This window comes from Hemibagrus wyckioides, linkage group LG14 (assembly GCF_019097595.1).
Source record: "Hemibagrus wyckioides isolate EC202008001 linkage group LG14, SWU_Hwy_1.0, whole genome shotgun sequence".
Lineage (NCBI taxonomy): Eukaryota > Metazoa > Chordata > Actinopteri > Siluriformes > Bagridae > Hemibagrus > Hemibagrus wyckioides.
Window position 1 is genome coordinate 24,320,860 of NC_080723.1, and position 24,848 is coordinate 24,345,707.

General features: G+C 37.9%; 3 protein-coding genes across 10 annotated transcripts; 1 reads left to right on the forward strand and 2 right to left on the reverse strand.

Annotated features, from left to right (window-relative positions):
* Nucleotides 1–587: 587 nt before the first annotated feature.
* Nucleotides 588–3,644, reverse strand: LOC131365047 (myelin-oligodendrocyte glycoprotein-like). Of its 6 annotated transcripts, XM_058408634.1 has the most exons (5): nt 2,501–2,619; nt 1,876–2,045; nt 1,710–1,790; nt 1,314–1,637; nt 601–1,025 (listed from the first exon to the last, which is right to left on the reverse strand). In XM_058408634.1, exons 2-5 carry the CDS (start codon nt 1,913–1,915, stop codon nt 895–897), a joined length of 576 nt encoding a protein of 191 aa, XP_058264617.1. In that variant the 5' UTR covers nt 1,916–2,045; nt 2,501–2,619; the 3' UTR covers nt 601–894. The 6 variants fall into 6 exon arrangements, with proteins under 6 accessions (XP_058264618.1, XP_058264617.1, XP_058264622.1 ...); XM_058408635.1 differs by having other exon boundaries at nt 588–1,022; nt 1,876–2,551; XM_058408639.1 differs by lacking the exons at nt 1,876–2,045; nt 2,501–2,619 and adding an exon at nt 3,150–3,644 and having other exon boundaries at nt 603–1,025; nt 1,710–1,778.
* LOC131365049 (programmed cell death 1 ligand 1-like) lies at nt 2,749–11,037 on the forward strand. Of its 2 annotated transcripts, XM_058408640.1 has the most exons (6): nt 2,749–2,887; nt 5,159–5,551; nt 6,721–6,802; nt 6,891–7,187; nt 7,717–7,743; nt 8,318–11,037. In XM_058408640.1, exons 3-6 carry the CDS (start codon nt 6,724–6,726, stop codon nt 8,410–8,412), a joined length of 498 nt encoding a protein of 165 aa, XP_058264623.1. In that variant the 5' UTR covers nt 2,749–2,887; nt 5,159–5,551; nt 6,721–6,723; the 3' UTR covers nt 8,413–11,037. The 2 variants fall into 2 exon arrangements, with proteins under 2 accessions (XP_058264623.1, XP_058264624.1); XM_058408641.1 differs by lacking the exon at nt 7,717–7,743.
* An 8,282-nt stretch (nt 11,038–19,319) lies between these two features.
* Nucleotides 19,320–23,671, reverse strand: LOC131364406 (uncharacterized). Of its 2 annotated transcripts, XM_058407549.1 has the most exons (7): nt 23,291–23,670; nt 22,945–23,017; nt 21,333–21,416; nt 20,907–21,239; nt 20,422–20,463; nt 20,168–20,203; nt 19,320–20,069 (listed from the first exon to the last, which is right to left on the reverse strand). In XM_058407549.1, the coding sequence occupies exons 3-7, from the start codon at nt 21,376–21,378 to the stop codon at nt 19,825–19,827; spliced, it is 702 nt and encodes a 233-aa protein (XP_058263532.1). In that variant the 5' UTR covers nt 21,379–21,416; nt 22,945–23,017; nt 23,291–23,670; the 3' UTR covers nt 19,320–19,824. The 2 variants fall into 2 exon arrangements, with proteins under 2 accessions (XP_058263532.1, XP_058263531.1); XM_058407548.1 differs by lacking the exon at nt 22,945–23,017 and having other exon boundaries at nt 23,291–23,671.
* Nucleotides 23,672–24,848: the final 1,177 nt, after the last annotated feature.

Below are 24,848 nucleotides of genomic sequence, written 5' to 3' on the forward strand. Positions count from 1 at the left end.
TTCATATCACTGAATATCAGTCAATTAATTAATCATTTAATAAACAAACATACCAACACACCATTCCACTGGTGCACAAGAATGTATTATAATTAATGAAAATAAAGATGAAAAAAAAAGACAGAGAACCCAAATAGTGTTGTTGTGTCCCAGCTCCAGGATCCCTGGAGTAACGTGAGAATTGTTGCAAGATTAAGAATTACAAACACAATAAGAAGTATTATTGGAACAGGCACAGTATGGCTTTATCAGTACACATCGCCACCTAGAGGATATTTCCACATACTAGTGCACTGTAATGAAAGAGGTAGACGTTCCTACACTGTATTCTGGTTTATCTTCCCTGGGGTCTGGTCAGTATATATATATAACAATAATAATAATAATTATTATTATTATTATATATTAATAATTAATTATATATTAATATATTATAAATATTAATAATATTATTATTAATAATTATTATTAATTGCTATGAGAACAGGCTTGCAATTGGCTGGTCCAGTTTTAGAATAATGAGGTCAACATGATAAAGGTAAAAAGTTTTATTTCATTTAAAACATTTTTAATACTTTAAGGTTTAAAAATGTACACAAAAAAGCAATATTTACAAAAATTGATCATTATTAAAAACAAATACAATTAAATCATCTGTTCAGCTTCTTAATGAATAAAACACTTTGTGAAGGTTTATCATGACTTTTTTTGTCATATACAGACTGAATTCTCCCAATCAACCTGACTAAATAAAGGTTCAGCTGTTCATCACAAACAGCTCAAGTCATTTAGCCGTGTTTATATTTTAACCAGATTTGCTGGAAGAAAGAATTAAATATTAATTGAACAAGTAAAGTTTATCAAACCAGACTAATTACTTGCAGTTGCAAAAACTCACAATACATAATGCTTTGATATTTTAATTTGTATTATTTTGTTCTTTACAATGTAGAGGACAAAATACAGTAAACATACAATAAGGGAAAAGACCAGGAATGGCAGAGAGAGGGTTGGTCCAGCGTCTTCTGCAAAGAAACAGAAATCTGTTAGAATTATTTTGTTTCATTAAACAACATTTCGCCTATTCACTTTTTAAGTGGTAACACATCGACACACACACACACACACATCTATATATATTTTTTTGCATTTTTTAAAAATAAAATTGTAATAATGATTTTTTAACTATAAAAAATATATATATATATATTAAAAAAAATGAAAATGTAAATATTAAAAAAAAATGTAAATATTACTATTGTTATAATTTTTTCATTTGTTTTAATTCAGCCATTACAATTTAAGACATTTACCGTAAACCTTGAGTTTGACTCTCTGGATGAAACGAGCGATGGATCTCTTGCTGCGTTTCATGAACAGATAGGTGTAGTAAACTCCAGCATCGTTAAACTCCACGTTCCTCAGCACCAGAGAGCAGTTCCCTTTAAACAGATGCTCCTCAGGAACGTTCACACGGCCTTTATATCTTTCACCCTGGTACGATTCCCTTCTAGATCTTTCAAACACAACATCAAAATCAGTGCGCCACTGGATATACATTGAGGGCTTGGGCAGTCCGCTCAGGTCACAGGGCAGGACAACTGTGGAACCCACTCGGGCAGATATGACCTGAGAATCTGCAGAGAATTAAACATGAGATGAGTTTTAGTATCTCTGAGGAAATTATGAGCAATTATCTGTTTACGTACCAACAGAAGTGATGAGCCATGTGATGTAAATAAAGAGGAAGTTCACACTGTCCATGAGTCCCTGAGTTTCTAAAACACAAACTATAAGAGATGATAATCATTTGGGGAAAATATGGAACACAATACACAGAATTAATTTTTTTCTGTGAGAGAATGAAATGCCGACTTGTTTGAGAAAGTGCATGTAATTCCCTGTAGCACTGCATTTCACTTCCAACACTGTGTTGCAGCCATGACACACTGAAATGCAGTCACTGGACAGTCAGTCTGTAGGCCACTGGCCAGTCAATCTGTTCAAAGCTGGGGAACAAGCTCTGTAGTCCAGAGCTGAAATGGCTAAATATAATAGCACAGACGTTTTATATGACAGCTTAACAACAGTCTAATTATTATTATTATTATAATTATTGCTCGATGTAATTGAGGTGTATTAAAATTCACACAGTTTCCATCACAGTTTTAGCTCCGGTTTAGGCATGAAGATGTAGTTATTTGTTGCTTTTTTAATCCTTGCTAACACTCACTATGACATCTGTGAATGATACTAGCACTGTATTCATGCCTATAAATAGTGAGGCTTGATCTTCCAGTCAATGACCCAGAGTCTTTACCACTTGAGCTACCACTCCCCCACCCCCCAAATCTTATACTCAGAGTAAATACTACTTTCTACTGCATCCCTGTGAACCTGTGTGACAGCTGGAAATAAATTAAGAGCTAAACTTTTCTCACCAGCAAATACAACAAGGTTCAAATCCCATTGAGTTGGAAATAAAACAGCCAGGTTTTACCTTGGATGAAGAAGAATATTCACTGTGTGTTGACAAGGATAAAGTATCCAAAAAGTTAAACAAAACCTGTTACACCAGTTTCAAGGTTGTGCTACAGGTCTGCTATTGTTTTCCTGAAGGTGGATAAAAGGCGGAGTTTTGATATGAGGGATGAGTCCTTCAGCTTTTACGAGGTGCCATGGCCTAGTTACTGTCTTTCTTTTGATTCGCTTCCTGACGTTACACTTTGTTTTATGAACACAACCTTAAAGTCAACAATCAATTAAAGCCAATTAATGGATTACGTTCAGGGTGGAGATCATTTTTTCAGCATGATGTGGATATTCTCTAATCTCCCTTGGCAAACAAATGACAGAATGATCATGGATGCAACCTTACAGCTGAAAGGTAATGCCTTTATTATTACAGACAAAATGCTAAAATAATAAACCCCCAATATATTAATATCTCAAAGCAGCTCAGGCTTTGTTGTGAGCTCACCCTGTAATAATTGTTCAAGGCTTTGGCACATTATCAGTTTGCTTGTCTTGTTTTCCTGAGTTCTCCTACACCACCACATTCCTGCATTCTCTCCACCAGCCTCCTGAAGCTGCTGCATCAGATTTAATGCTTGCCTACAAAAGCCAAAAACGTACCAGCATTCACTTACCTCAAAGCTCTTATCACTCCTCACACTGGCCCTCACTCATTCAGATCCTCCAGTGCTGTATGACTGGTCCCAACATCTCTCAGGGTAGAGGAAAGACCTCATCAAGACTCTTCTCTGTCCTGACACCGAGGTGGTGGAATGAACTTCCTCTAGACGTCCAAACAGCCGAGTCACTGACTGCCTTCAAAGGCAGAGTGAAGACCTGCCTTTTCCTGAAACACTTCAACTAGCTCTTATTTTTACATGTTGGTTTTTAAAATAAATAATTAAATAAATAAGCAGTCTGTGTGCTGTATTTCCTCCCAACAGACATTTAGGCTGATGGTATCCTTATCCTGTGACCCACTGAACCAGTATTGATCTGTTCATTAATGGAGACTTCAAAGCACTTTTGTACGTCGTTCTGGATGAAGGAGTCTGCCAAATGCTGTAAACGTAAATGTAAAATTGTTAGCATGCGTGTGTATTTACGTGTGTGTGTGTGTGTGTGTGTGTGTGTCAGGCATAACAGCAGCAGAACAAATAAATACAGGAATTTGGAGTATTTCTGGTTCTACCAGTAAATGACTCTCTTCATTCTGTTCCATGCTTTGAATTCCACTGAGAAGTAAATCCTCACTCACTACTCAACTGTATCAAAACAATAAGTTTCTAAACTTCCCCACACACACACACACACACACACACACACACACACACACATATATATATATATGAACATGCCAGTTGCTGTGCTCTACTTTAATCTACCAGCAGTGTGAATGTGTAGTTAGTGTAATTAAGTGTGTATATTTAGGTTTTAAATTCATGTGTTCTGTGGTTTAATAGTTCTCAAATTTCTCCCTGAGGGATCAACAGATGTACATCTGTGTGGTTGTAGATTTACTGTACAGTGTTTAGCAGACTCTCTTATCCAGAATGCTAGATAGTGTCCATAAAGAATATTTTCTCACACTCAGACAATTTGGCGATGGTCTAAAAATAACACAAGACTAAAACCCTGGTACATACGAGTTTAAGTCGAGCCGTGCTAGAGCCCCTGGGGTAGGGGTGGTGCAGAGCAGAGTGTGATGGGTGACTGCAGGCCGGTTAGCGAGCAGCTACCAGGAGCCAGTGGAGGGAACACTGCAATGGGGTGGAAGAAGCTCAGGAAATTGATAATAATCTGCTATAGATGCAGAGGCATTTATAATGGCATGTTGAGGAAGATCTACCAGGACAGAGTTGAGTCCACCTGACAAAAGCATGATCAAACACGTGAGTGGCCTCCATGGATAAAAACGGCTGGATCCTCCTAATGATCTAAGGCAGAAACTTATATTGACTGAGTCTGGTTAGTAAAAACAGAATAGATGGATATCCAGAGCTACCTCAAGGTTATGTAGTGTCATATGTGCAGTGAGAGTTCTCCAGAGAGATCATGACATGCAGAGGCCTTTCCATTTATATATATATATATATATATATATATATATATATATATATATATATATATATATATATATATATATATATATATATATATATAGCAGTTTAAATTTGTTTTAATTTCCTGTTCTCCCAGTACATTCCTCTCAATATTCTGTTACATGCTTAGTAAGCTCTTTGTGGACCATGACTTATGGAACAAGAAATCCTCCCAAAAGAGCTGATCTTTATTTGGAGTTAATCAGAGTCACTGAAGGAACACAGACAGAATGAGGAGGAGCTTCTTCCTGCAGGTCATGCAGGCCATTATCCAGGACAGCACATAGAACTAGAGCTTGAACTTTTCTGCATGACTCCCAGTACCACATTCTGACTCAGACAGTGGAAAAGCATTTCACTACATGATGTTCTGTGTATGGCTGTGGATGCGACAATACAATGTGAATTGGATGAAAGCTGTATGATGATCACTTCTGAGTACAAGTTTGAATGTGTTACACATAAACCATTATAAAAGGGTGTATCTACATTTGTTTTTATACTTTTTCTTCATTTTTCTCCTGAAATGTGTCTCCTTCTAGATTACTCGTAACTCTCCAAGAGTTATCTTGGTTTATTTGTTTTCCCCACATGGACACATCTGTCTGCTGACCCACTGTCACATGCAAATCACAGAGCATGTGATCCTGAAGGTCAGCTGTTCTTTCAGAGCCATCACGCAGATGTCATGTGAGGTTTGACCGGGTGTCCAGTAGGGGGCAGTAATGCTCCTGTCATAATCAAGAGAAAGTGTCTAATAAATCAGGTAAAGTAAAAGTGAATGACTAACAGTGCGAGTCTCAGCAGGAACTGCAGGTCCACTACCTGACTGATGTGTTGAGGTGTTTTACCTGAGAAACAGAAAGACTGGTGTGAGGAGATCTGTCCAAGACGTGTTCAGTGAAAAAGCGAGATGTTTCACAGCTGCTGGTGGGGTAAGTATGATGTACTGTAACTATTATCCAGGGCAAAAGGGAATTAAACTGCTCAGAGGTTTATCGGGACTAATATTAATAAACTGTGTGTTAAGTAACTGATAGATAATGTTAACACAGCTGGACAGAAAAGCTGTGAAAAATAATCGTGTGTGGATTTGGTTTTATTTTCGTCACTGAAATAATGGTGTGTGGAAAAAAACAAACCAAATAATGAACAAACTTCTGAGATTTGATTTGTTTAATATAACTACAGACAGGGACGATCCTAGGATTTTAATTTAAGGGGGGCTCAGCCCCCAATGAGGGTATAATAGTAAAAATAAAAAATAAAAAAAATAAAATAAAGGTTTGACTAACAGGGTAGGATGGAAAACTTATTGCAGCATTCCACTGTACTGTATAGATGTGTATAACATTTGAGTACTGAACAAGACAAATACGAGTCTTCCTGATCACACACACACACACACACACACACACACACACTCTCACACACACACACACACACACACACACACACACTCTCACTCACACTCACACACACTGCGTATTAAAGAACGCGCTGAAAGACGGGGAGGAGCCGAAGTCTGCCGCTGTTTTCATATGAAATTCAAAGGGGACTGAGGAGATCACTAATTTGTGTAGAGTTTATGGAGAATTGCAGAATTTTAGGAGGGCTGAGTAGAAATGTTAGGGAGGCTAAAGCCCTCCTGAATGGCCTAGCGACGCCCATGACTACAGGTTAAGATAAGAATTCTTATTTTTTTTAATACAAAATGCTAAAGAAATGTTGTTTCTACCTGAAGGTTTGTTTTCTACCTGAAGTGAACTACGTTTTAATATGAAATAGTGCATTTAATGAACTAAACATAAAACAGATGTAGTCTATAATTATTATTTTTAGAGATTAATAAGTTTAAAATCTGTTAAAACGTGAGTTCAGCTGAACTTTTCTTTCGTTGGTCACCTGTACATCTTTCTGCGGTACCTTATTTTGGGACACTCTGAACCTTTTTATATTAAAACTGTTCTGAAATACAAAGAATGTGTCATTTGAAATCATTGGCCATAAAAAACACACATTATTGTGATAATGTGTCCTTATTCTTCTGACCAAGTATAAATGTGTGACACTTTTATTAACGTTTGTCTTTGTTTTGATTTAGAAAATGTGCACACAGAACCTCAGAGACTATTCTACAAAACTTCTCTCCTTTCTGCTTACATCTTGGTTTTCTAATGTTGCTGGTAAATAAATAAAACACTATGAGAAATAAGAAAGGGCTTTCCTTAAATGTTGCTCCATATTAATTGTTTTGTTCTCCTCTGTCTGCAGTTCCTCAGAGCATTTCTGCTCGAGAGGGTTTCACGGTTGTCCTGCCGTGTGAATTTAAGGTCATCTCTCTCCAGAGACTGTATGTCGGGTGGCGCACTGATCAAAAGGTAGTGTTTATGAGACTGGGTAACGATTCGTTTCAGGGTGAGGGATACGAGGGCCGTGTGGACGTTCCTGAGGACGAGATGCGTAAAGGGAACTGCTCCCTGGTGTTGAAGAACGTCAGTGCTTCTGATGCAGGAATCTACAGGAGCTACCTGAAGAGGTTCACTCAGAGTGTTGAACTCTCAGTCGATGGTAAGCCTCCAGAACAGACATCAGAAATAAGGAATGGATGAAAAGCTGATTTCTTACTATTTATTTTAACTTATGAATTTTTATGTATTATTATTTTTCATTATTAATTTAGTTCCATGTGATTATTTTTTCTACACATAATTACATTTTACTTGCATCCATACTTTTATTTTCCTATAACTGCCCTTCCTCTTTCCTCTTATATTACAGCAACCTGCCAACTTTGAAACTTTTTATCCACTGGTCATTATATTTTAATGTCCAAAAGACAAGTTCCTCTTCCTCTGTAAATACCAGTGCATTAATATAATCCTGTCCTGCTGTTCTAGAGAATTAATCAACACCTTCTGACCAGTCAGAGTCCAGAACTCAGCAGTGCTTTAGTTTAGATATTGATATTAGATTAGATCAGTAACTTCCTCACAGCCGGATAGTTTTATCTTGACCTGTAGACTTTTTTTTTTTTGCTTCATTTCTTATTTTTTCTTTATTTCCTTTTTTCCCCTTTCTCTGTTCCCTGTGCACAAAGAAACTCCAGAAATCCCATCAGTCACAGGTGAGCTAAGGAGATATTACACCTAAAACTGAAATGCTGCAGAACTAAACTTTGAGCATGAAGCAGCTTTAAGTTTAAGGTTTAACTCAACACCATTCTGCATTAATCAGCTGAACTCAGGACATTCTTATAAATCAACATTCTTTTAAATTCTATTTCTGTTATTTTTATTTGATGGTATTTTATTTTACTTTTATTCATTTTATATATATAAAAGTCAATTTTATTATTTATTTATTAGATTTATGTAAGTTTTAGTTCATTATGTGTGGAGTATTTAAAGATTCCATAGTATTTATAGTAGTCTTTATAGAATATTGTACTCCATGAATGCTAACAGAACATTTTTTTCTCTTTTTTCTGTATTGAAATTAAATCCCATCAGATTTTTATTTCTGCTGACTTCGAAGTGACTTTCTACAGAAATAAACTCACTTTGGTGTTTCAATACAACAAAAAGAGAAATAATCAGTTTGGTGTGAAAACTTTCTGGAGGTCCTGTCTGTACAGTGTGGAGAAATAATCACTGAAAACTTTTGCTTTCACATTTAACCATGAGATCGTCTCCTTCCAGGTGAGGCAGGAATGAACTCTCCTCATCCTCTGGAGATCGTCTTATCCCTGCTGGCATTTCTACTCTACTCTTTCATGCCTGTAGCAGGGGATTAAATCCATCACAGCTGCGTGTGTAGTGAAGACTCAGATATATACTGTAAAAAATACTGAAAACCAGGAGGAAAATTCTTCTTTCTGTTGAGAAGTTTGCAGTGTTGAACCACCCTGTCATGATTTAACAAGCTGATGATGGTTTTGAGGATTTAACTAAGAGACGGTTGAAAGTGTTAAGCTCTGTGTACGCTACATTCATTCACTCATTTTTAGTTTTTTTTATTTGTGTTTGTTTCACTACAAAAAGTCTAAAGAAATCTAAAGAAAATCTAGAAAAAATCTAGAGATGGCACAGACCCAAACCCAGGATCAGAATCAGGCTGTTCTGGATATCAGAGGAAAAAAAATGAACTTATTCTGATCCTGAAACAAATAGAAACGTTTTGTACTGGAACTGGATCTTTCATTGATGCAGATGTTTACATTTATTTTTTAGGAGATATATATTGGATATATATTTTATTTATAATGTGTATAGTTTGTTATTTAATGGGGTCATGTTCCTAGCTTTTTATTGGTCCAGTATTTTATTTTATTAAGAAAAAAAAAAATTAGGCTTAGTAGCTTTTTATGGGTTTTGTGCCAGCTCTAACAATCCTCTGGCCAGATGTGTAACTGTGCTGCTCTATACACTGTCCTCTGGCCAGATGTGTAACTGTGCTGCTCTATACACTGTCCTCTGGCCAGATGTGTAACTGTGCTGCTCTATACACTGTCCTCTGGCCAGATGTGTAACTGTGCTGCTCTATACACTGTCCTCTGGCCAGATGTGTGACTCCGCTGCACTACACACTGTCCTCTGGCCAGATGTGTAACTGTGCTGCTCTATACACTGTCCTCTGGCCAGATGTGTAACTGTGCTGCTCTATACACTGCCCTCTGGCCAGATGTGTAACTGTGCTGCTCTATACACTGTCCTCTGGCCAGATGTGTAACTGTGCTGCTCTATACACTGTCCTCTGGCCAGATGTGTAACTCCACTGCTCTACACACTGTCCTCTGGCCAGATGTGCAACTCCGCTGCACTACACACTGTCCTCTGGCCAGATGTGCAACTCCGCTGCACTACACACTGCCCTCTGGCCAGATGTGTAACTCCGCTGCACTACACACTGTCCTCTGGCCAGATGTGTAACTCCGCTGCACTACACACTGCCCTCTGGCCAGATGTGTAACTCCGCTGCACTACACACTGTCCTCTGGCCAGATGTGTAACTCCGCTGCACTACACACTGTCCTCTGGCCAGATGTGTAACTCCACTGCACTACACACTGCCCTCTGGCCAGATGTGTAACTCCACTGCACTACACACTGCCCTCTGGCCAGATGTGCAACTCCACTGCTCTACACACTGTCCTCTGGCCAGATGTGTAACTCCACTGCACTACACACTGCCCTCTGGCCAGATGTGTAACTCCGCTGCACTACACACTGTCCTCTGGCCAGATGTGTAACTCCGCTGCACTACACACCGCCCTCTGGCCAGATGTGTAACTCCACTGCACTACACACCGCCCTCTGGCCAGATGTGTAACTCCGCTGCACTACACACTCTCCTCTGGCCAGATGTGTAACTCCACTTCTCTACCCATTGTTCTCTAGTCAGATGAAAAACAAGCAAAGAGGAAATGCTAGAGATTTTTGAATTTTTTTTTATTTAGAACATTCTTGTTTGCATAGAATTATCATTTCAATGAAAAATGAATGAATGCACCATACACAGAGCCACTAAAGTTATCGCTATTTATTTACACACTGTATGTATCAGTGATTAAATGACGGCTAGCTGCGCTTTCCATAACAAACCTTTTGCTAAAGCGTAGCCACTGTTCAACACAGTTCTCTGACAAGCTTAAGATTACATTAGTACTTAAAAATCAGACAACCACATCCCTACAGACAGATGAGAGAAGAGTTGGAGGAATTTAATTAAACCAGCCAACAAGTTACTCGAGTAAACGAGTTAACGTTTATACCTTACAAATGTGTTGAGACACACAACAACGTTTGACTAACTAGCAAGAAAAAATAGAGTCTGTTCTTGTAATCTTGATCAGTTATATACCAATACTATACTAAAGTATTTAATAATAACTAGTCCTCACATGCTCATACAGCCCGGTTCTTCTCAGTCTATCAGAACATTTGACTCGGCTCATCAATACGAATCAACTCTTTTCAGCTCCTGAGCGGCTAATTGTCGTTTTCTACTTATACATACAAAATAATGTGAAAGAATTTGACCAGTGATTGTTCGTCTTAGTTTAAAGCTGAACTGAGGCTGATGATGCTTCATGAAATCAGACTATAGCTGTTTAAATCATTTAGCTGGACATCTAGTTAAAGATGAATTTTTATATCTTTGTAGCAAAGAGACTAGAAATGTTTTTGTCCCTGAAACGATCTTCTGCATTTAAAACTCAATAGTCAGCATTACTGTGGAGGAAAACCATCACCAGGTTCCTCTGAGGAAATTCAGGCTTCATGAGAAAAGCATTGTTTTTATTTTGAGTTATATATACTGGTTATATTGAGCAGAATCTTCCATAATGTGAAGTTAATAGAGTTGGTGGTAGCTTTTGTATACCAGTGCATGTAAATGGAATAAAATCATTAAAAAATCATTTGAGTGTTATTGTTTCTTGTTTATAAATCTCTTCAGCTTATTCACTGTACACAGTGAATTCTTCTTCTTTAAAAAAAAGAAGAAGAGAAGAAGAGAAGGACTCATTCAATATACTGTGCATCTCTTGTTTACAGCACCACACATACAAACACTGTTTATAAGTTATTTTGCACACTAATCCGATGGAGAGTCTGGGTTTGACTGTTGCCAGGAGAACGCTTCTCGCCTGACTGCATTGTAAAGTTGTGTAAAGTTTGGTGGAGGGGGGATTATGGTGTGGGGTTGTTTTTCAGGGGTTGGACTCGGACCCTTAGTTCCAGTGAAAGGAACTCTTAATGCTTCAGCTTCATACCAAGACATTTTGGACAATTTCATGCTCTTTGTGGTAACAGTTTGGGGATGACCCCTTCCTGTTCCAACATGACTGCACACCAGTGACCAAAGCAAGGTCCATAAAGACATGGATGAGTGAGTTTGGTGTGGAGGAACTTGACTGTCCTGCACAGAGTCCTGACCTCAACCCCATAGAACACCTTTGGGATGAATTAGAGTGGAGACTGTGAGTCAGACCTTCTCGTCCAACATCAGTGCCTGACCTCACAAATGTGCTTCTAGAGGAACGGTCAAAAATTCCCATAAACACACTCCTAAACCTTGTGGAAAGCCTTCCCAGAAGAGTTGAAGCTGCAAAATGTGGGCCAACTCCATATTAAAAAACAAAAGAGAAAGAAAGAAAGAAAGAAAGAAAGAAAGAAAGAAAGAAAGAAAGAAAGGTACAATTTAAATCTTTTGTATGTCCTGTACATATAGCAGAATTGACAATAAAGCTGACTCTGAGACTGTACACTGGTCAGCACTATTTTCTGCCTTCTAGTGTTTTGTCTCTTTGCCCTGTCTCTTGTCTTGTGCAGTCTGCACCAGGTAGCACACTATGCACTTTAAGCGGCTAGGACAACTTTTAGTCCTTAGCTCTGTGTTGTTTTATGTAGCACCATGGTGTTGGAGAAACGTGTCATTTGACTGTGTACTGCGTCAGCTATATATGGCTGAAAAGACAATAAAAGCTTCTTGACTTCTTTTACCACTTCCTCTGAGTGAGGGAGAACACACTCACGTGCCACACATGTTCTCTCCTTCTTCCAAGGTAAGACTCGATGATATTTAATATACTTTTGGTATTTATTGTATTTGTACAACTGAATATCAGTATTAACTCCTAGGAGAAACTGCAGGTTGTTTTAGGAGTATTTAAATGAGTGATGGTGAAATAAAGCTTTGAAGAACCGAAACTTTCCTCTCAGCAGTGTCATGGAGCGGCTTATTACAGGCAGCTTGGTGCAGAACATAGTGCACTCTAGTGACACCTGGTGGTCAAAATGTTAGATGCAGTTGTGTCCCAGCAGATCCAGATATTTATTTTAGTTTTATGCAGTAAACCAATTACTTTGTACTCTAAAAACCTAAGCTGATAAAAAAAATATTCTTTTATATGTCATGTGTCAGTGTGGATGTATTACTTACACAAAGGATGAATAAAGGAGTCTATGAATGAATTTATGAAATAATTAATGAATGGGATGAATTTACTTGTACTATGGCTTTTTTTTATGAATCTGCTTTAATCAACACATTTAACTTTATTCACTTGAGGATTTGCCTTAGTCCTAAACCTGTGAGTTTATAGGCAAAGCTCATGTAGGCATATATACAATCAAGATAAATGAAGTTTATTGTGCAATGGTCAGATTGTGACCTGGGGATCTGACATTTCATGAAATGGGAAATGGAAGCCTTTTTTCATTAAGGAACAGAACTTGTTCAGCAGTCTTTATGCATTTACTGATTCCCCCAACTTTTTGAGAATATTTTCTCACAACAGAAAGTGTTGGACAAGATGAAGATGTGGATAGACAGCCTTTTGAATAGCCTAGAAATGCAGGGGTTCTTCTGTGCGTGAAATATTTGTGCCACTGAGATATGAGTGAACCTCACATGTTTCATCCTTTTGGTTTCTATGAGAGGACTGTTCAGTAGATCCCACAGACCTTCACCTGACAGGATATAATAAAAAAAATGCTTAATGGAATGTAGGTTCTCTAATACACACACACAGAATACTACACCCAGTACCTGAGTAGGTTGCATGGCTGTGTGTGGCTCCAGCTGACTCTAGTTTTAATGAGGGGATTTTAAAAGTATGTGGATTTGGTGTTTTATACTGCCTTAGCTCAATTACAGCACAACGCTCATAGTGTCATATATAGACAGCCCTCTCATCGTCAACCTGCTCCAAGTAGATCCCACCACTAACTGGACAATAAATCTTTGGGAATCCCTCATATGAGATTAGTACAAGAATGTAGGGACACTTAATATCCTTGAAGTATTGTGTGTTTACATTTTTATATTTCTATATTTTGATCTTATTCTTTAGCTGCTTTACTCACAGCATGGTGCTGTAACAATACAAATTTCCCTATTGTGTTATATCTTATGTGTTTTTCTAACGAGTATCTCCTTCCTGAATGAGGCTTGCTCATATGATTTTATAAAACCAAAAGCTTTTCACCCCCCCCCCCCAACTGTCAGCTGATAAAAATGCTGATCAGCTACCAGCTGATCCTTTTCATTTATGAAATGACATCACTGCCAAATATGGATCTCTATATAAATATGTCTATATATCTGATATCAAGCATACAGCTTTGGCCTTTTTCACCTCTTCTTTTGCCTAACTCCCTAAAGCCAGCAATTTGGCTGGAAATCTTCTACAATCATGTGGATCAAGGCTTCATCATACTCGATAATGTCAGTCATACACTGTTGTAATGATGACAGAGGTGGAGACAGAGTAAAATCTATGTGCTGAATTTAATGGAACAAAAATAGCAACAAATCCAACTCCACAAGCAGTTCTTTCCTACAAAGGAAAGGTGCCGGAAAGGTGGAGGGACGGACAAAGCTGACAGCCACCTCTTATTTGTAGCTTTCCATGACCTTAGTCTCTGGAATGGATAAGGGGTAAATCCTGCTCTTGGGTGGGGAGGTGTTCGGTAGCAGGTCTATGGCGCAGGCCCATGGTCGATGAAGTGGTAACTCAGCAGCTCATTCCTTGCTGAACACCTCCCTCAGGCTATTCTGTATGAAAGAGTCCCACTTGAGCAGTATGGTGGGTGATGTATCACTCCCCAATGGGCCGATTGTCAACAGCTGTCACTCTTCACATTGTACACAAGCGTGAACATGGTTCAAATGTCTGTAATCATGGGAACTGGCACAGTGCCCCAGAAGTGTTCAAAACCCATTAGATGGCTCCCTCCGGCAGATCGGGCGGGGGATGACAGCCAGATCCATTACAGCTGTTAAAACAACAATTAAAATATATCATATCACACACCCCTAACCTACACCTGGGAAACACACAGGCCACCAATGACACCAGTGTTATGGAATGTAGTATAGCTGTGTAACAGTATACTTTGAGAGTATAGCTGTCAAAGATGGTGTCAAGTTAACAGCATATTTTGCTAAACACATGGAATAAGAAATGGACACAGCTTCTGCTGTGGGGCTTCTGCCAACAGTGACAATATGAAGGTGCACATCTGCTCTTGCATCAAGAACCACAATTTGAGGCCTTCAGTGACAGACCTAGCAAGGTCATTAAAGAGAAATGCCGTATCTGTTTTTAGTTTCTGTTTTGTGAGTGTTTTTAATTGCAGTCTGTTAGACTAAATACAAGATTTAAGGACAGCTTCCTCTCATAAAATATAATCTGTGTAAAATACTACATTGTACTGTATGGTTGAAAAATATTTTTCCATAATTCCTCATCAATTCCTCAGTCTATTAACGGTAGATTTAAACATATATTTATTTCTTGACACCTGCCTTTTGTTTGTTGTAGAAAATCTGCACACACTGAGGGCATCATGGCCTACTTTTTAATACTGTGTATTGTGTGTAACCTCATCTGTGTGAGTAAGTAACTTTCATTTTCGTAAAACAGATAAAACAGATAAAAGTTCCCAGATGAGATTAACCTTGATTTTCCTTTTATGCCTCGTCTCTGTAGAAACTAAAATCATTGTATCTGGCTGTGTGGGTTCTATGGCTGCCCTGCCATGTGAACTTCAGCATAAAGGCCCTGAAAGACCACATATTAGGTGGTTCACTGATGCTGAGATTGTGTTTGAGCGATGGGGTAAGGCGGCATATAAGGGAAAGAAATACGAGGGCCGTGCGGACGTTCCTGAGGAGAAGCTGTGTAAAGGGAACTGTTCCTTGGTGTTGCAAAACCTGATACTTACTGATGCAGCTGTCTACAGGAGCTACAAGGTAGTGAGGCGCACCAAGAGATGTGACACCTCAAAGAGATCTGACCTAGACCTAAACCTGATCAGCAGTGTTACTCTCTCAGTCAGTGGTGAGTGAGTTATCATCAGGAGATTACACACATCAGAAGACAAAGCTGGACATAAGGAATGACTGGATAATTGCAAATCTCACTGTTTAACAAAACAAAAGGACAAATCTAGTGGTGATATGCATGTTTTCCATTCCTAGTGGATTCCTGCTCTACAGAGCTACAGAGCTCTTCATGGGAGTGTTAGATGGAGGCAGCAGAACACAAAACATCTGATCAATTTTGTACTTCTCATTCTGCACACACTCCTGGACCATCTAACATTAAATCAAAAGCATTTGCATTACACATACTCTAGATTAAATGATTTTAATGCTCATTTGTACAGTTTATTTACTTCTAAATACTAATTTGAGGCTATTAATTAATTACTTTACATTAATTATAACATTATTCTTAAATATTATACCATATATGGTTAAAAATAAGAGTTATAGTGTTTTTCACATGCACCATTGCAAAGATCAGACACAATCGTGATCATTTTTGTGGAGACTAAGTTAATAAAGGCTGTGTTTAAAATGGAGTAAAAGGTAAAACTATGAAACATTATAATGGACTTTGACTTGCACATTGTAAATCACTGAGAAGTGAGAAGTGCTCATACAGAGGATTCATGACTGTGCCAAGATATTAATTATGCTCATATATTTTTTATTTTAGTGTGCCTTATTAAAGAAACAAACAAAAATATTTCACCAACTCCTTCAGGTGAGTCACTGTGAACTTTGTGTATCCCTTAAGATGAAAATCAGTTTTATTTTCTTGACTAATCACCAAATGAAAAAATGTTTTTTAGAAGTGTGAGTAGGACTATTATTATTATTATTATTATTATTATTATTATTATTATTAAATCCTGCTTTCACCTGCTCCCTAAAGCTGAGTGTAGTCATCTGCTCTAATCCAGATCTGTATCATTTACATTTATGGCATCTGGCAGAGGCCTTCATCCAGAGTGAAATATAAAAGTGCAGGGTCAACTGTGATACTGTGATACAAGCAGTGGCAGCTTGGGGTTTGAACCCCTGCCCACCACCAGCTACCAAAATATCTTCTTGGCACTGAATACACAAATCACTGGAACTGTACAGAATGTGTGTTTGTGTGTGTGTGTGTGTGTGTTTTCGCTCATTTCTCCCCAGGTGATGCAGGAATGAAGTGTCCTCACCTACTGGTCATGGTCTTGTCCCTTCATCTCATGTTTACTTGTCCAGCTCTTCAGTGAAGGAACATGAGCATGCTGTGAGTTCTGCACAGGACTGTGACACCTCCCTACCTGTTTAAATTACACAGTTATGTGGTGCTGTCTGATCAGTACTCCAGAGTCCTAGAGTTGTTGTCTAGTCAGAATAGACCATTTCAGATGTTATAGCAGTATTTGTTAGGATAGTCAGCTGTCAGAAGGTCACACAGCCAGTAGATACAAAAAGTATTTAATAACCACTAAATGCTCAGTTTGCAAAACCTTTTATTAACAGAAAACTTACATCAACACTGTTTTTAACCTGTTTATGTGGATTATCAGCCATACAAGTCCTTTCCATCACCAAACATCTGACCATAAGTGATTCAAGTGATGAAATGTTTAGTCATTCGGCCTTTCTGAGCGCGTGTAGTGTGTGTGCACTCAGCATTAGTGTTACAGGACTTTGTTCTGGACAAACCAGCTTGTTCTTCCATGGCGTGCCATATCAAATGATCTGCACTTTACTCCATGTTCAGTTGGTTTCAGTGTAATTACAGCAGCTGTCTTTAGTGACAGTGGCATTAAATCAGACACTAGGGTACATGTTGAACTGTGCAATTTTACTGACTTTCCTGAATTATTTTCCTGATAGCAAAACGAGGCTGAAATTGTACAGTATGAAGCCGGTTTAACAATAAATGATGGGAACAATGGCAATTTATGAAACATCCGTATTCACAAGTGTGTAATATGTATATAAAATTGTTATGCATAAAGTTTTATTCTATTCTCTTATCCTGGTCTATAGTCAATTTGTTATAGTAACATCAAAATGAGTCATTATTCTCAATTTAATTTTGATAAACACATGCTTTCAGTCCAGATTCTGTTAGGACCTTTTGGAATTTTGATATTTATTACAATCATATCATATTAATTAAATAAACAACAATATTTCACTATTGTGTCATATTCTAATGTTCCTCAACGGTTCAGTTTAGTTCCTCAGTTCTCGAAGTTCCTCAACTGACCACATGTAGGGTGAACATTGATCATTCACTTCTCTTACTGACTTCATTCTCAGGGATTAAGTAAATTCTTAGGATTCACTTAAGCTCCTCCGAGTAACTGAGCCTTAGGATTCTGAAAATCAAATGGAATCAATGCCCTAGCCATGTGAGAAATTTATAATGGTTCTTAGGTGATTTATAGATTTTTAATTAAATGTTGAATGCTTAAATGAATGATTAATTAGTAGATATTATTAATAGACATATTATTCTTGGTTATCTTAAAGCATATAGCTGAGATGTATTTTAGAATGAAATGGTAAAAGAGAAAAACACAGAGGAAGCTATATTTTATGTATATTATTTTTACATTACAAACAGAATACATGATTTTAATGAGATTCCAAACATCATTCAGAAATGAAGTGTTAACAGTGTCATATGCATGAAGGGTAAATAAACAGAGATTTAAAGAAGTGATGTCAGGTGTATGTTAACTGATGGACACAAAGACCTACAGTACGGAGGGGGTATTTAGGGTTTGTACCCCATGTAACAGGGTAAATTCAGGTAAAGGTCATTAACTCAGGGCAGTTTAAGTAAGTATTTCATTTAATTTTCTGTCCTGATAACTGAAAGTCTAAACCTGCGTTAGTCTTGCAGTATAACAGCTTAATAGAAGTGTGTTGTTTTTATTTAACACTAGTTTAACACTACAGCAACTCGCCAACTATCATGTTCTCACTTCGCTCCCTCACTGGCCTGTTCAAATCATTCATGTTCTCACTTCGCTCCCTCACTGGCCTGTTCAAATCATTCATGTTCTCACTTCGCTCCCTCACTGGCCTGTTCAAATCATAGTTGGACAGCAAAAGTCCGATATAGTCGCATCAGCTTCCCCCACCAGTGTGCATGTGTGTAGCCATAGATGATTATTATTATTATTATATAAAAGCATCTGCTTCACAAACTTTTTCTGTAATAAATTCTTTCACACCAGAACACTTTTACCTAAGATTTCTCCATATGAGAGGTTTAGCACATTTTTTTTTTTATTTGTATGAAATAGACAGGCCACTATATTTATATCATAATGCTATTCAGTTATGTGATATAAAGCAATTTCAGTTCATTTTGCGGGCACTAGAGGGCGTTCATCCTAGTGAATAGTAATTCTGATTAATCCTAATCTCACACGTCAGATGTGTTTACACACTTAAGAGTGCCTCCTTAGACTATAAAACTTCTGTGTTCACATTTTATGCTTTACTGATGCTGTAGGTCAGTAATGCTCTACAATAAAATACACGAGGTTTAAGAAAGATCAAACAACATTAAAGTCCTGTTGGAGGACTGATGAGGAGACTGTTTAAGAGGTTGGGTTGGGAATAGAATGAGGATGAGGGATATGAGGGATGTGTGAACATTGCTGATTATGAGCAGAGAAAAAAACACTGATCCCCAGTGTTGAATAATGTCAGTGTTTCTGATGCAGGAATCTACAGAAGCTACCTGTTAATGAAAGAGAGATCCATCAATCCACACTTGAGTTTGATTCAAAGTGTTGAACTTTCAGTTTATGGTAAGTCTGTGACCAGGGCTACAAAACAACCCCCTAAGATTTAATAATCAAATAAAATTCCAAGAGTCTGGAGTTAATTACCATCTTTAATTTAATTGAATATTATTGGAACAAAGTTCAACATGCAAAATAGTGCAAACAGTACAAGACAGCACCGAACAGTATGAAATCTGTACAATAAGGATATTGTTACAATAGCATTTACGGATATGGAAGGAGTCCATGACACCATCCTCCGATTTCACATTTATAAATATAACTTATGTTACGTTGCTCCTCTGATGCTTCTACTTTCAGGAACAGCTGGACAGTTCCCTGCCAGGCCCAGAGAGGGCGCTGGCAGGTGAACCCTGGAAGCCTGCTTCTTTGTGTGTCTCTTGTTACGCCCTTCCTATTGTTCCTATCCTGATTGTGTCACCTGTATCCCATTAGCCCTAATGTCTACCCCTATAAATAGGGATCCTTGTGTTTGTGTCCTTGTCCATGATTGTTATCTGTACCGTGGTTTCTGTTGGGGTTTTGTCAAGTTTTATGTCCAAGCTAAGATCTTTGTTTTGTTTAGTTAACCACGCCATGTCTCATGTTACGTTTGTTTCCCTATGTCGTGGCTTAACTGTAATAAAAGCAGTGCTTCGCTGAATCCTGCGCATGGGTCTCATTCTACTGTGTGCTGGCGTGTGCACACACACCACGGGCGTCTGGGTTCGAGCCCCGCATAGGGCGGGGTCCCAGACGTTACATCTACTCAAAAGTGAAGGACACAAACATGCAAGAAGAGAAAGGAGAATGATCTGAGGTCCAGGACAATTCACTCTTGCATCATCTAGAGAGAAAAACAAAGAACATGAGTTATTGTTAGTTATTGTGCATTTCCACTGGAATGTCAGAGAGCTCTGGTAGTTTTAGAAACTCAACACTCACCAGTTATCCACACGATAACATTTTTCTCAGGCGTTTCTTAGGAAGAAAAGAAAATGAATGTTAATCATTATGTCATAGACCTAATGGTGCTTCACACTTAACGCTTTAAATCTAATCTAGCAGTGTGTGAGATGTGTGAAGAATGAAGTAAACATTACAGCAGATTTCAGAACCAGAACTTTGTGGTACTTCCAACAAAATCTTTGGCTTTAATCTTTCTAAATGAAATACATTTAAATATTAAACTCACTCACCTCTGGTAGCTGAAATGTCCTGTAAAGTCTCTTCAGGTGTTTCTTTAAGTGACAAAAAGAAAGAAATGTAAATATTCCACTGTTTAACACCATTAATCACCTTCATTTATCTGTTCCTTAAATCTAGATGAGTAGTGTTCCTGTCCAGGGTTCCAGTATTGTTCTTAGTGATCCCTGCTTCTAAACTTTACCAGCTGAAACACATTATAGCAGCTATAAACAGTCCTTTACCAGCCTCTCTTTATTCTCTCATGAAGACAAAAAAAATGTCATGTTACTGAGAAACTGTAGAGAAGTGTAAACTCCTGTCCTGAAGATGCTGGACCATGTTCCAGCTTGATTTCTTACTGTTACACAGCACTGACACTGGAGACTCCTTCCACACATGACAAACCTGCGCTACTGTCAGAACTGTTCTAGGGAATTAATCAACCCTTTCAGAGTCCAGAACTCAGCAGCGCTGTGGTTTTCTGATATCTACGTACCATCAACTGAGAGCTTGACTTGCTGGACTAAAACCCATTTTGTAAATCTGGATCTCTTCACACGCCTCACAGACAGGTAGCTCTCGTAGGTTCCTGCATCAGTGAGTCTGACGTTCTTCAGCACCAGAGAACAGTTTCCATTAAGCAGCTTGTCTTGAGGAACATCAACACGGCCCATATATCCTTCACCCTCGTACAGCTCCACACCCTTTCTCTCAAACACAGTCTCAGAAACCGTGCTCCACTGAACATGAGGTATTTGGACGGAGACGTTCCTCCACTCACACGGCAGGATAACTGTGGAACCCACTCGAGCTGATATCTGACAGTCTGCTGTTTGGGGGAACATTTTAAATACGTACAGTTATGTTATTTTAGCATGTTATCTTATGTTGTTTTAATTTTAAAGAAAGTGGATCCACATACCTACACTCGCAAACCACATGATGCCTATATATAGTAGGGAGTTCATGATGTTTAAGAGCTGCTGGAGATTTGTATGAAAATGTCCTAAAACGAAAAAGAGCAGGCTTTGATTATAGTCACACAACACAGCTGATATTTTTACATGAAATTTCACATAAATGCCATCACTGTACATGTGAAACCAATTAAAATTAAAAATTCAATTACAATTTGTGTCCTTGCAAGAAAATCACGTCACATGATTGTGTGAGTGAAATGTCATCACCTGTGAAAAAGTGTGTTTTGCATCTAAGCTTCCTCAAATTGTGTGTATGAAAAATAAAAAATCACATTCATTTAAAAATGAATGAATTATGTACAAGTCACAATTAAAAGTGTGTATTTGTGATTCAACTGGTAGAGTTTTAGCAAATATATTCACTTTTGTCATGGAAATAATGTCGAACTAAATATCAGCATCTCTGTTATTCATGTGGACCGAACTATAACTCTACATGATAAGTAAAGTTTGGAGAGAAATGCAAGAGACTGGATTGTAAAGAGAATAAAAAATTACTAGTGTGCGCTTTCACAATTAAAAAAAAAAAACACAGTTCTCAATCTGACATCAGTGAAATAAAGTACAAAAAAAACCCACTTATTAATGCAAGAAAATACCTTTGAATCCAATTACAGCTCACCAGTGAACACTGTACTTTCCCTTTCACTGTAATTCTCTTTCTGTTCTATTATGAGCTTTACTTTTATTTTCTATTCATTACAAAGAGCTAGACTTTCTGGGAAACACACACACTGCCAGGTCAATCACAGGTCAATCTGCATATACACTAAAGCATAATATAAATAATCCTACAACATCAGATTAGGTTACTTTATTTATTATTTATTAAATGCTTTCACTTTCAGTTTGTTCAGCATGAAGAGTTTATAGTGTTCTAAAGATGCCAAAAGAGAAACTCAGTTCCAGCTAGTACTTGTTAAAGTACGTTTAAAAGTTTTTTATTGAAAAAAGGTTTAAATGCTTATTAGTTGAACAAAACAGTCAGCTTTAAGAGCATGGAGATTTTTTTCAATTGCTAAGAAGCGAGGAAACTGAATACTGAAGCCACTTTTTCAAAAAAAAAAACCTCTTTATATATACTCTTTATATATACTCTTTATATATACTCTTTATATATACACTCTTTATATATACACTCTTTATATATACACTCTTTATATATACACTCTTTATATATACTCTTTAAACTCACACTTCTGTACACAATATTTATCTCATTCCAGATTGTGTACATACCTCACATCTGTATATATGTTTGGACAGTCACTTTCACTTTTTACATTCTATTGCACTAATTCTCATACAAGTCACTTTATACAGTATTTATTTAACTTATTCTAGCTCTTTTCTAAAACATTCCATACCTGTGTATATGTTTGCACCGGACACCAAGACAAATTCCTAGTACTGTGAAGGACTCTTTGCTGACCCTTTCTGATTCTGATCTATGCATTAGCAACATGAATTTCGGCCAAACAGTTGACCTCATCTCTAAAACTCACTAAAACACTGAATTCCGGACTGCAATAATAATTATAAAAAAAACCTAACCTCCTGTAGTGTATAATCACTCATACTGTATGTTCAGTGCTGTGAAGGCTCTAATCCTCTCTCCCGTCTTTGTCTACACGTGCACACACACACACACACACACACACACACACACTCCTAAAACACAACATTGTATCTCAGGACTCAGAATGGTTCAGCATCACAGGAAGTGTTTAGAGAGACGTTCATTCTCACAAAACCGCGAATCTTAACAAAAGTCATCATCGCATCTAATAACAGCCTTCAATCTGATCAATTCTCACATTTTAATCCTTCCTAAAAAAAAGACGAAGTTTCTCTGAAGAAATAAATACTGATGGTCACTGTTATAAATGATAAGTCTTACCTCGCAGACAGTGGAAGAGAGAGACAGAGAGCGTGGGACCGCATGGTTTTGTAAAGTCCAGGATCATTTCCAGTTTCGTTTCAGTGGAAGTCCTTCTGCTCCGTCTATGTCGATGTTTTCCTATAAGTCAGGTTAGGGTCTGGGTTTTTTTTTCGGAAGTTCCGGGTGTTCTTGTCTTTATAAACCTTTTAATGCGCGTTTTGTCCTGTATACATGTAAATATTTGCATGTACACACTGGCTTTTCAGCATAATGAAGGAATTAGCTGACATTGGCGTGCAGCGTGTTATCTTTAAACAAATGTATCTCGTCATAACAGAAGTGCGTGTATGTACCGCGGTGAAGTTAGTTTGATAGTCAGACATTAGACAGACATTCGGAAGCGGTAGTTTAGGGACCGTCGACAAATTTCTGTACGACTGAAAAAAAAACCACTTTCTTCAATAGCTTCTAGGTCATGTGACGCTGTGACCCAAATCTAGTACCAAAATAATCTATTTGGACACCTCCACAGGGTACACCTCTTTGTATCCCAAAAAATCTCTTTTTTTATTTTTATTTTAATTTTTATTTTAAAAAAACCCTACTATTTCTTCAATAGCTTCTAGGTCATGTGACCCTGTGACCCAAATCTAGTACTAAAAACATCTACTTGGACACCTCCACAGGGTACACCTCTTCTTATCCCAAAAAGTGTCTTCATTGATTTTTATTCATTTGTTTATTTTCTTCATTTGTTTAACTCCTCTCTTCTTTAAATAAACAAGTCATTTCTTATCACAATTACACACCGTTTTTTATTCTTATTACACAATAGTCTTCTTAAACACACAAGCAGTATTTCCATATTTTTTTTCTGGCTGTTTGAAGCTGCAAAGTGTCCATTCCCACACACTGTGCATGCATTCAGAAAGAAATGACCCTCTGTTCCAATGTACAGTAGTGAGTGTCCAGCCTGTATAACAGTGTAAATTTGCTGTCCCCTCAAAATAACTCAACACACAGACATTAATGTCTAAACCGTTGGCAACAAAAGTGACTCCACCCCTAAGTGGAAATGTCCAAATTGGGCCCAAAGTGTCAATATTTTGTGTGGCCACCATTATTTTCCAGCACTGCCTTAACCCTCTTGGGCATGGAGTTCACCAGAGCTTCACAGGTTGACACTGGAGTCCTCTTCCACTCCTCCATGATGACATCACAGAGCTGGTGGATGTTGGAGACCTTGTGCTCCCCCACCTTCCGTTTGAGGATGCCCCACAGATGCTCAATAGGGTTTAGGTCTGGAGACATGCTTGGCCAGTCCATCACCTTTACCCTCAGCTTCTTTAGCAAGGCAGTGGTTGTCTTGGAGGTGTGTTTGGGGTCGTTATGTCCTTAGTCTGCTTCTGCTCAGTTGGAATGTAAACCTGCACCCACACTGGCCCTTTGCAGATAAGATTGGATACCCCTGGTTTAGACATTAATGGCTGTGTGTTGAGTTATTTTGAGGGGACAGTAAATTTACATTGTTATACAGGCTGGACACTCACTACTTTACATTGTAGCAGAGAAAAGA

Excerpts from the sequence above, each read along its gene's own strand:
- LOC131365049 (XM_058408640.1), top strand. The coding sequence starts at position 6,724 with ATGTGCACACAGAACCTCAGAGACTATTCTACAAAACTTCTCTCCTTT. Across the intron at positions 6,803-6,890 it reads TTGGTTTTCTAATGTTGCTG|TTCCTCAGAGCATTTCTGCT; the intron begins GTAAATAAATAA and ends CTCTGTCTGCAG. Across the intron at positions 7,744-8,317 it reads AGAAATCCCATCAGTCACAG|GTGAGGCAGGAATGAACTCT; the intron begins GTGAGCTAAGGA and ends GTCTCCTTCCAG.
- LOC131365047 (XM_058408634.1), bottom strand. The coding sequence starts at position 1,915 with ATGCAGTGCTACAGGGAATTACATGCACTTTCTCAAACAA. Across the intron at positions 1,791-1,875 it reads ACATGCACTTTCTCAAACAA|TTTGTGTTTTAGAAACTCAG; the intron begins GTCGGCATTTCA and ends CATCTCTTATAG. Across the intron at positions 1,638-1,709 it reads ATGGCTCATCACTTCTGTTG|ATTCTCAGGTCATATCTGCC; the intron begins GTACGTAAACAG and ends AATTCTCTGCAG.
- LOC131364406 (XM_058407548.1), bottom strand. The coding sequence starts at position 23,357 with ATGATCCTGGACTTTACAAAACCATGCGGTCCCACGCTCTCTGTCTCT. Across the intron at positions 21,417-23,290 it reads TCTCTTCCACTGTCTGCGAG|GACATTTTCATACAAATCTC; the intron begins GTAAGACTTATC and ends TTTTCGTTTTAG. Across the intron at positions 21,240-21,332 it reads CATGTGGTTTGCGAGTGTAG|CAGACTGTCAGATATCAGCT; the intron begins GTATGTGGATCC and ends TCCCCCAAACAG.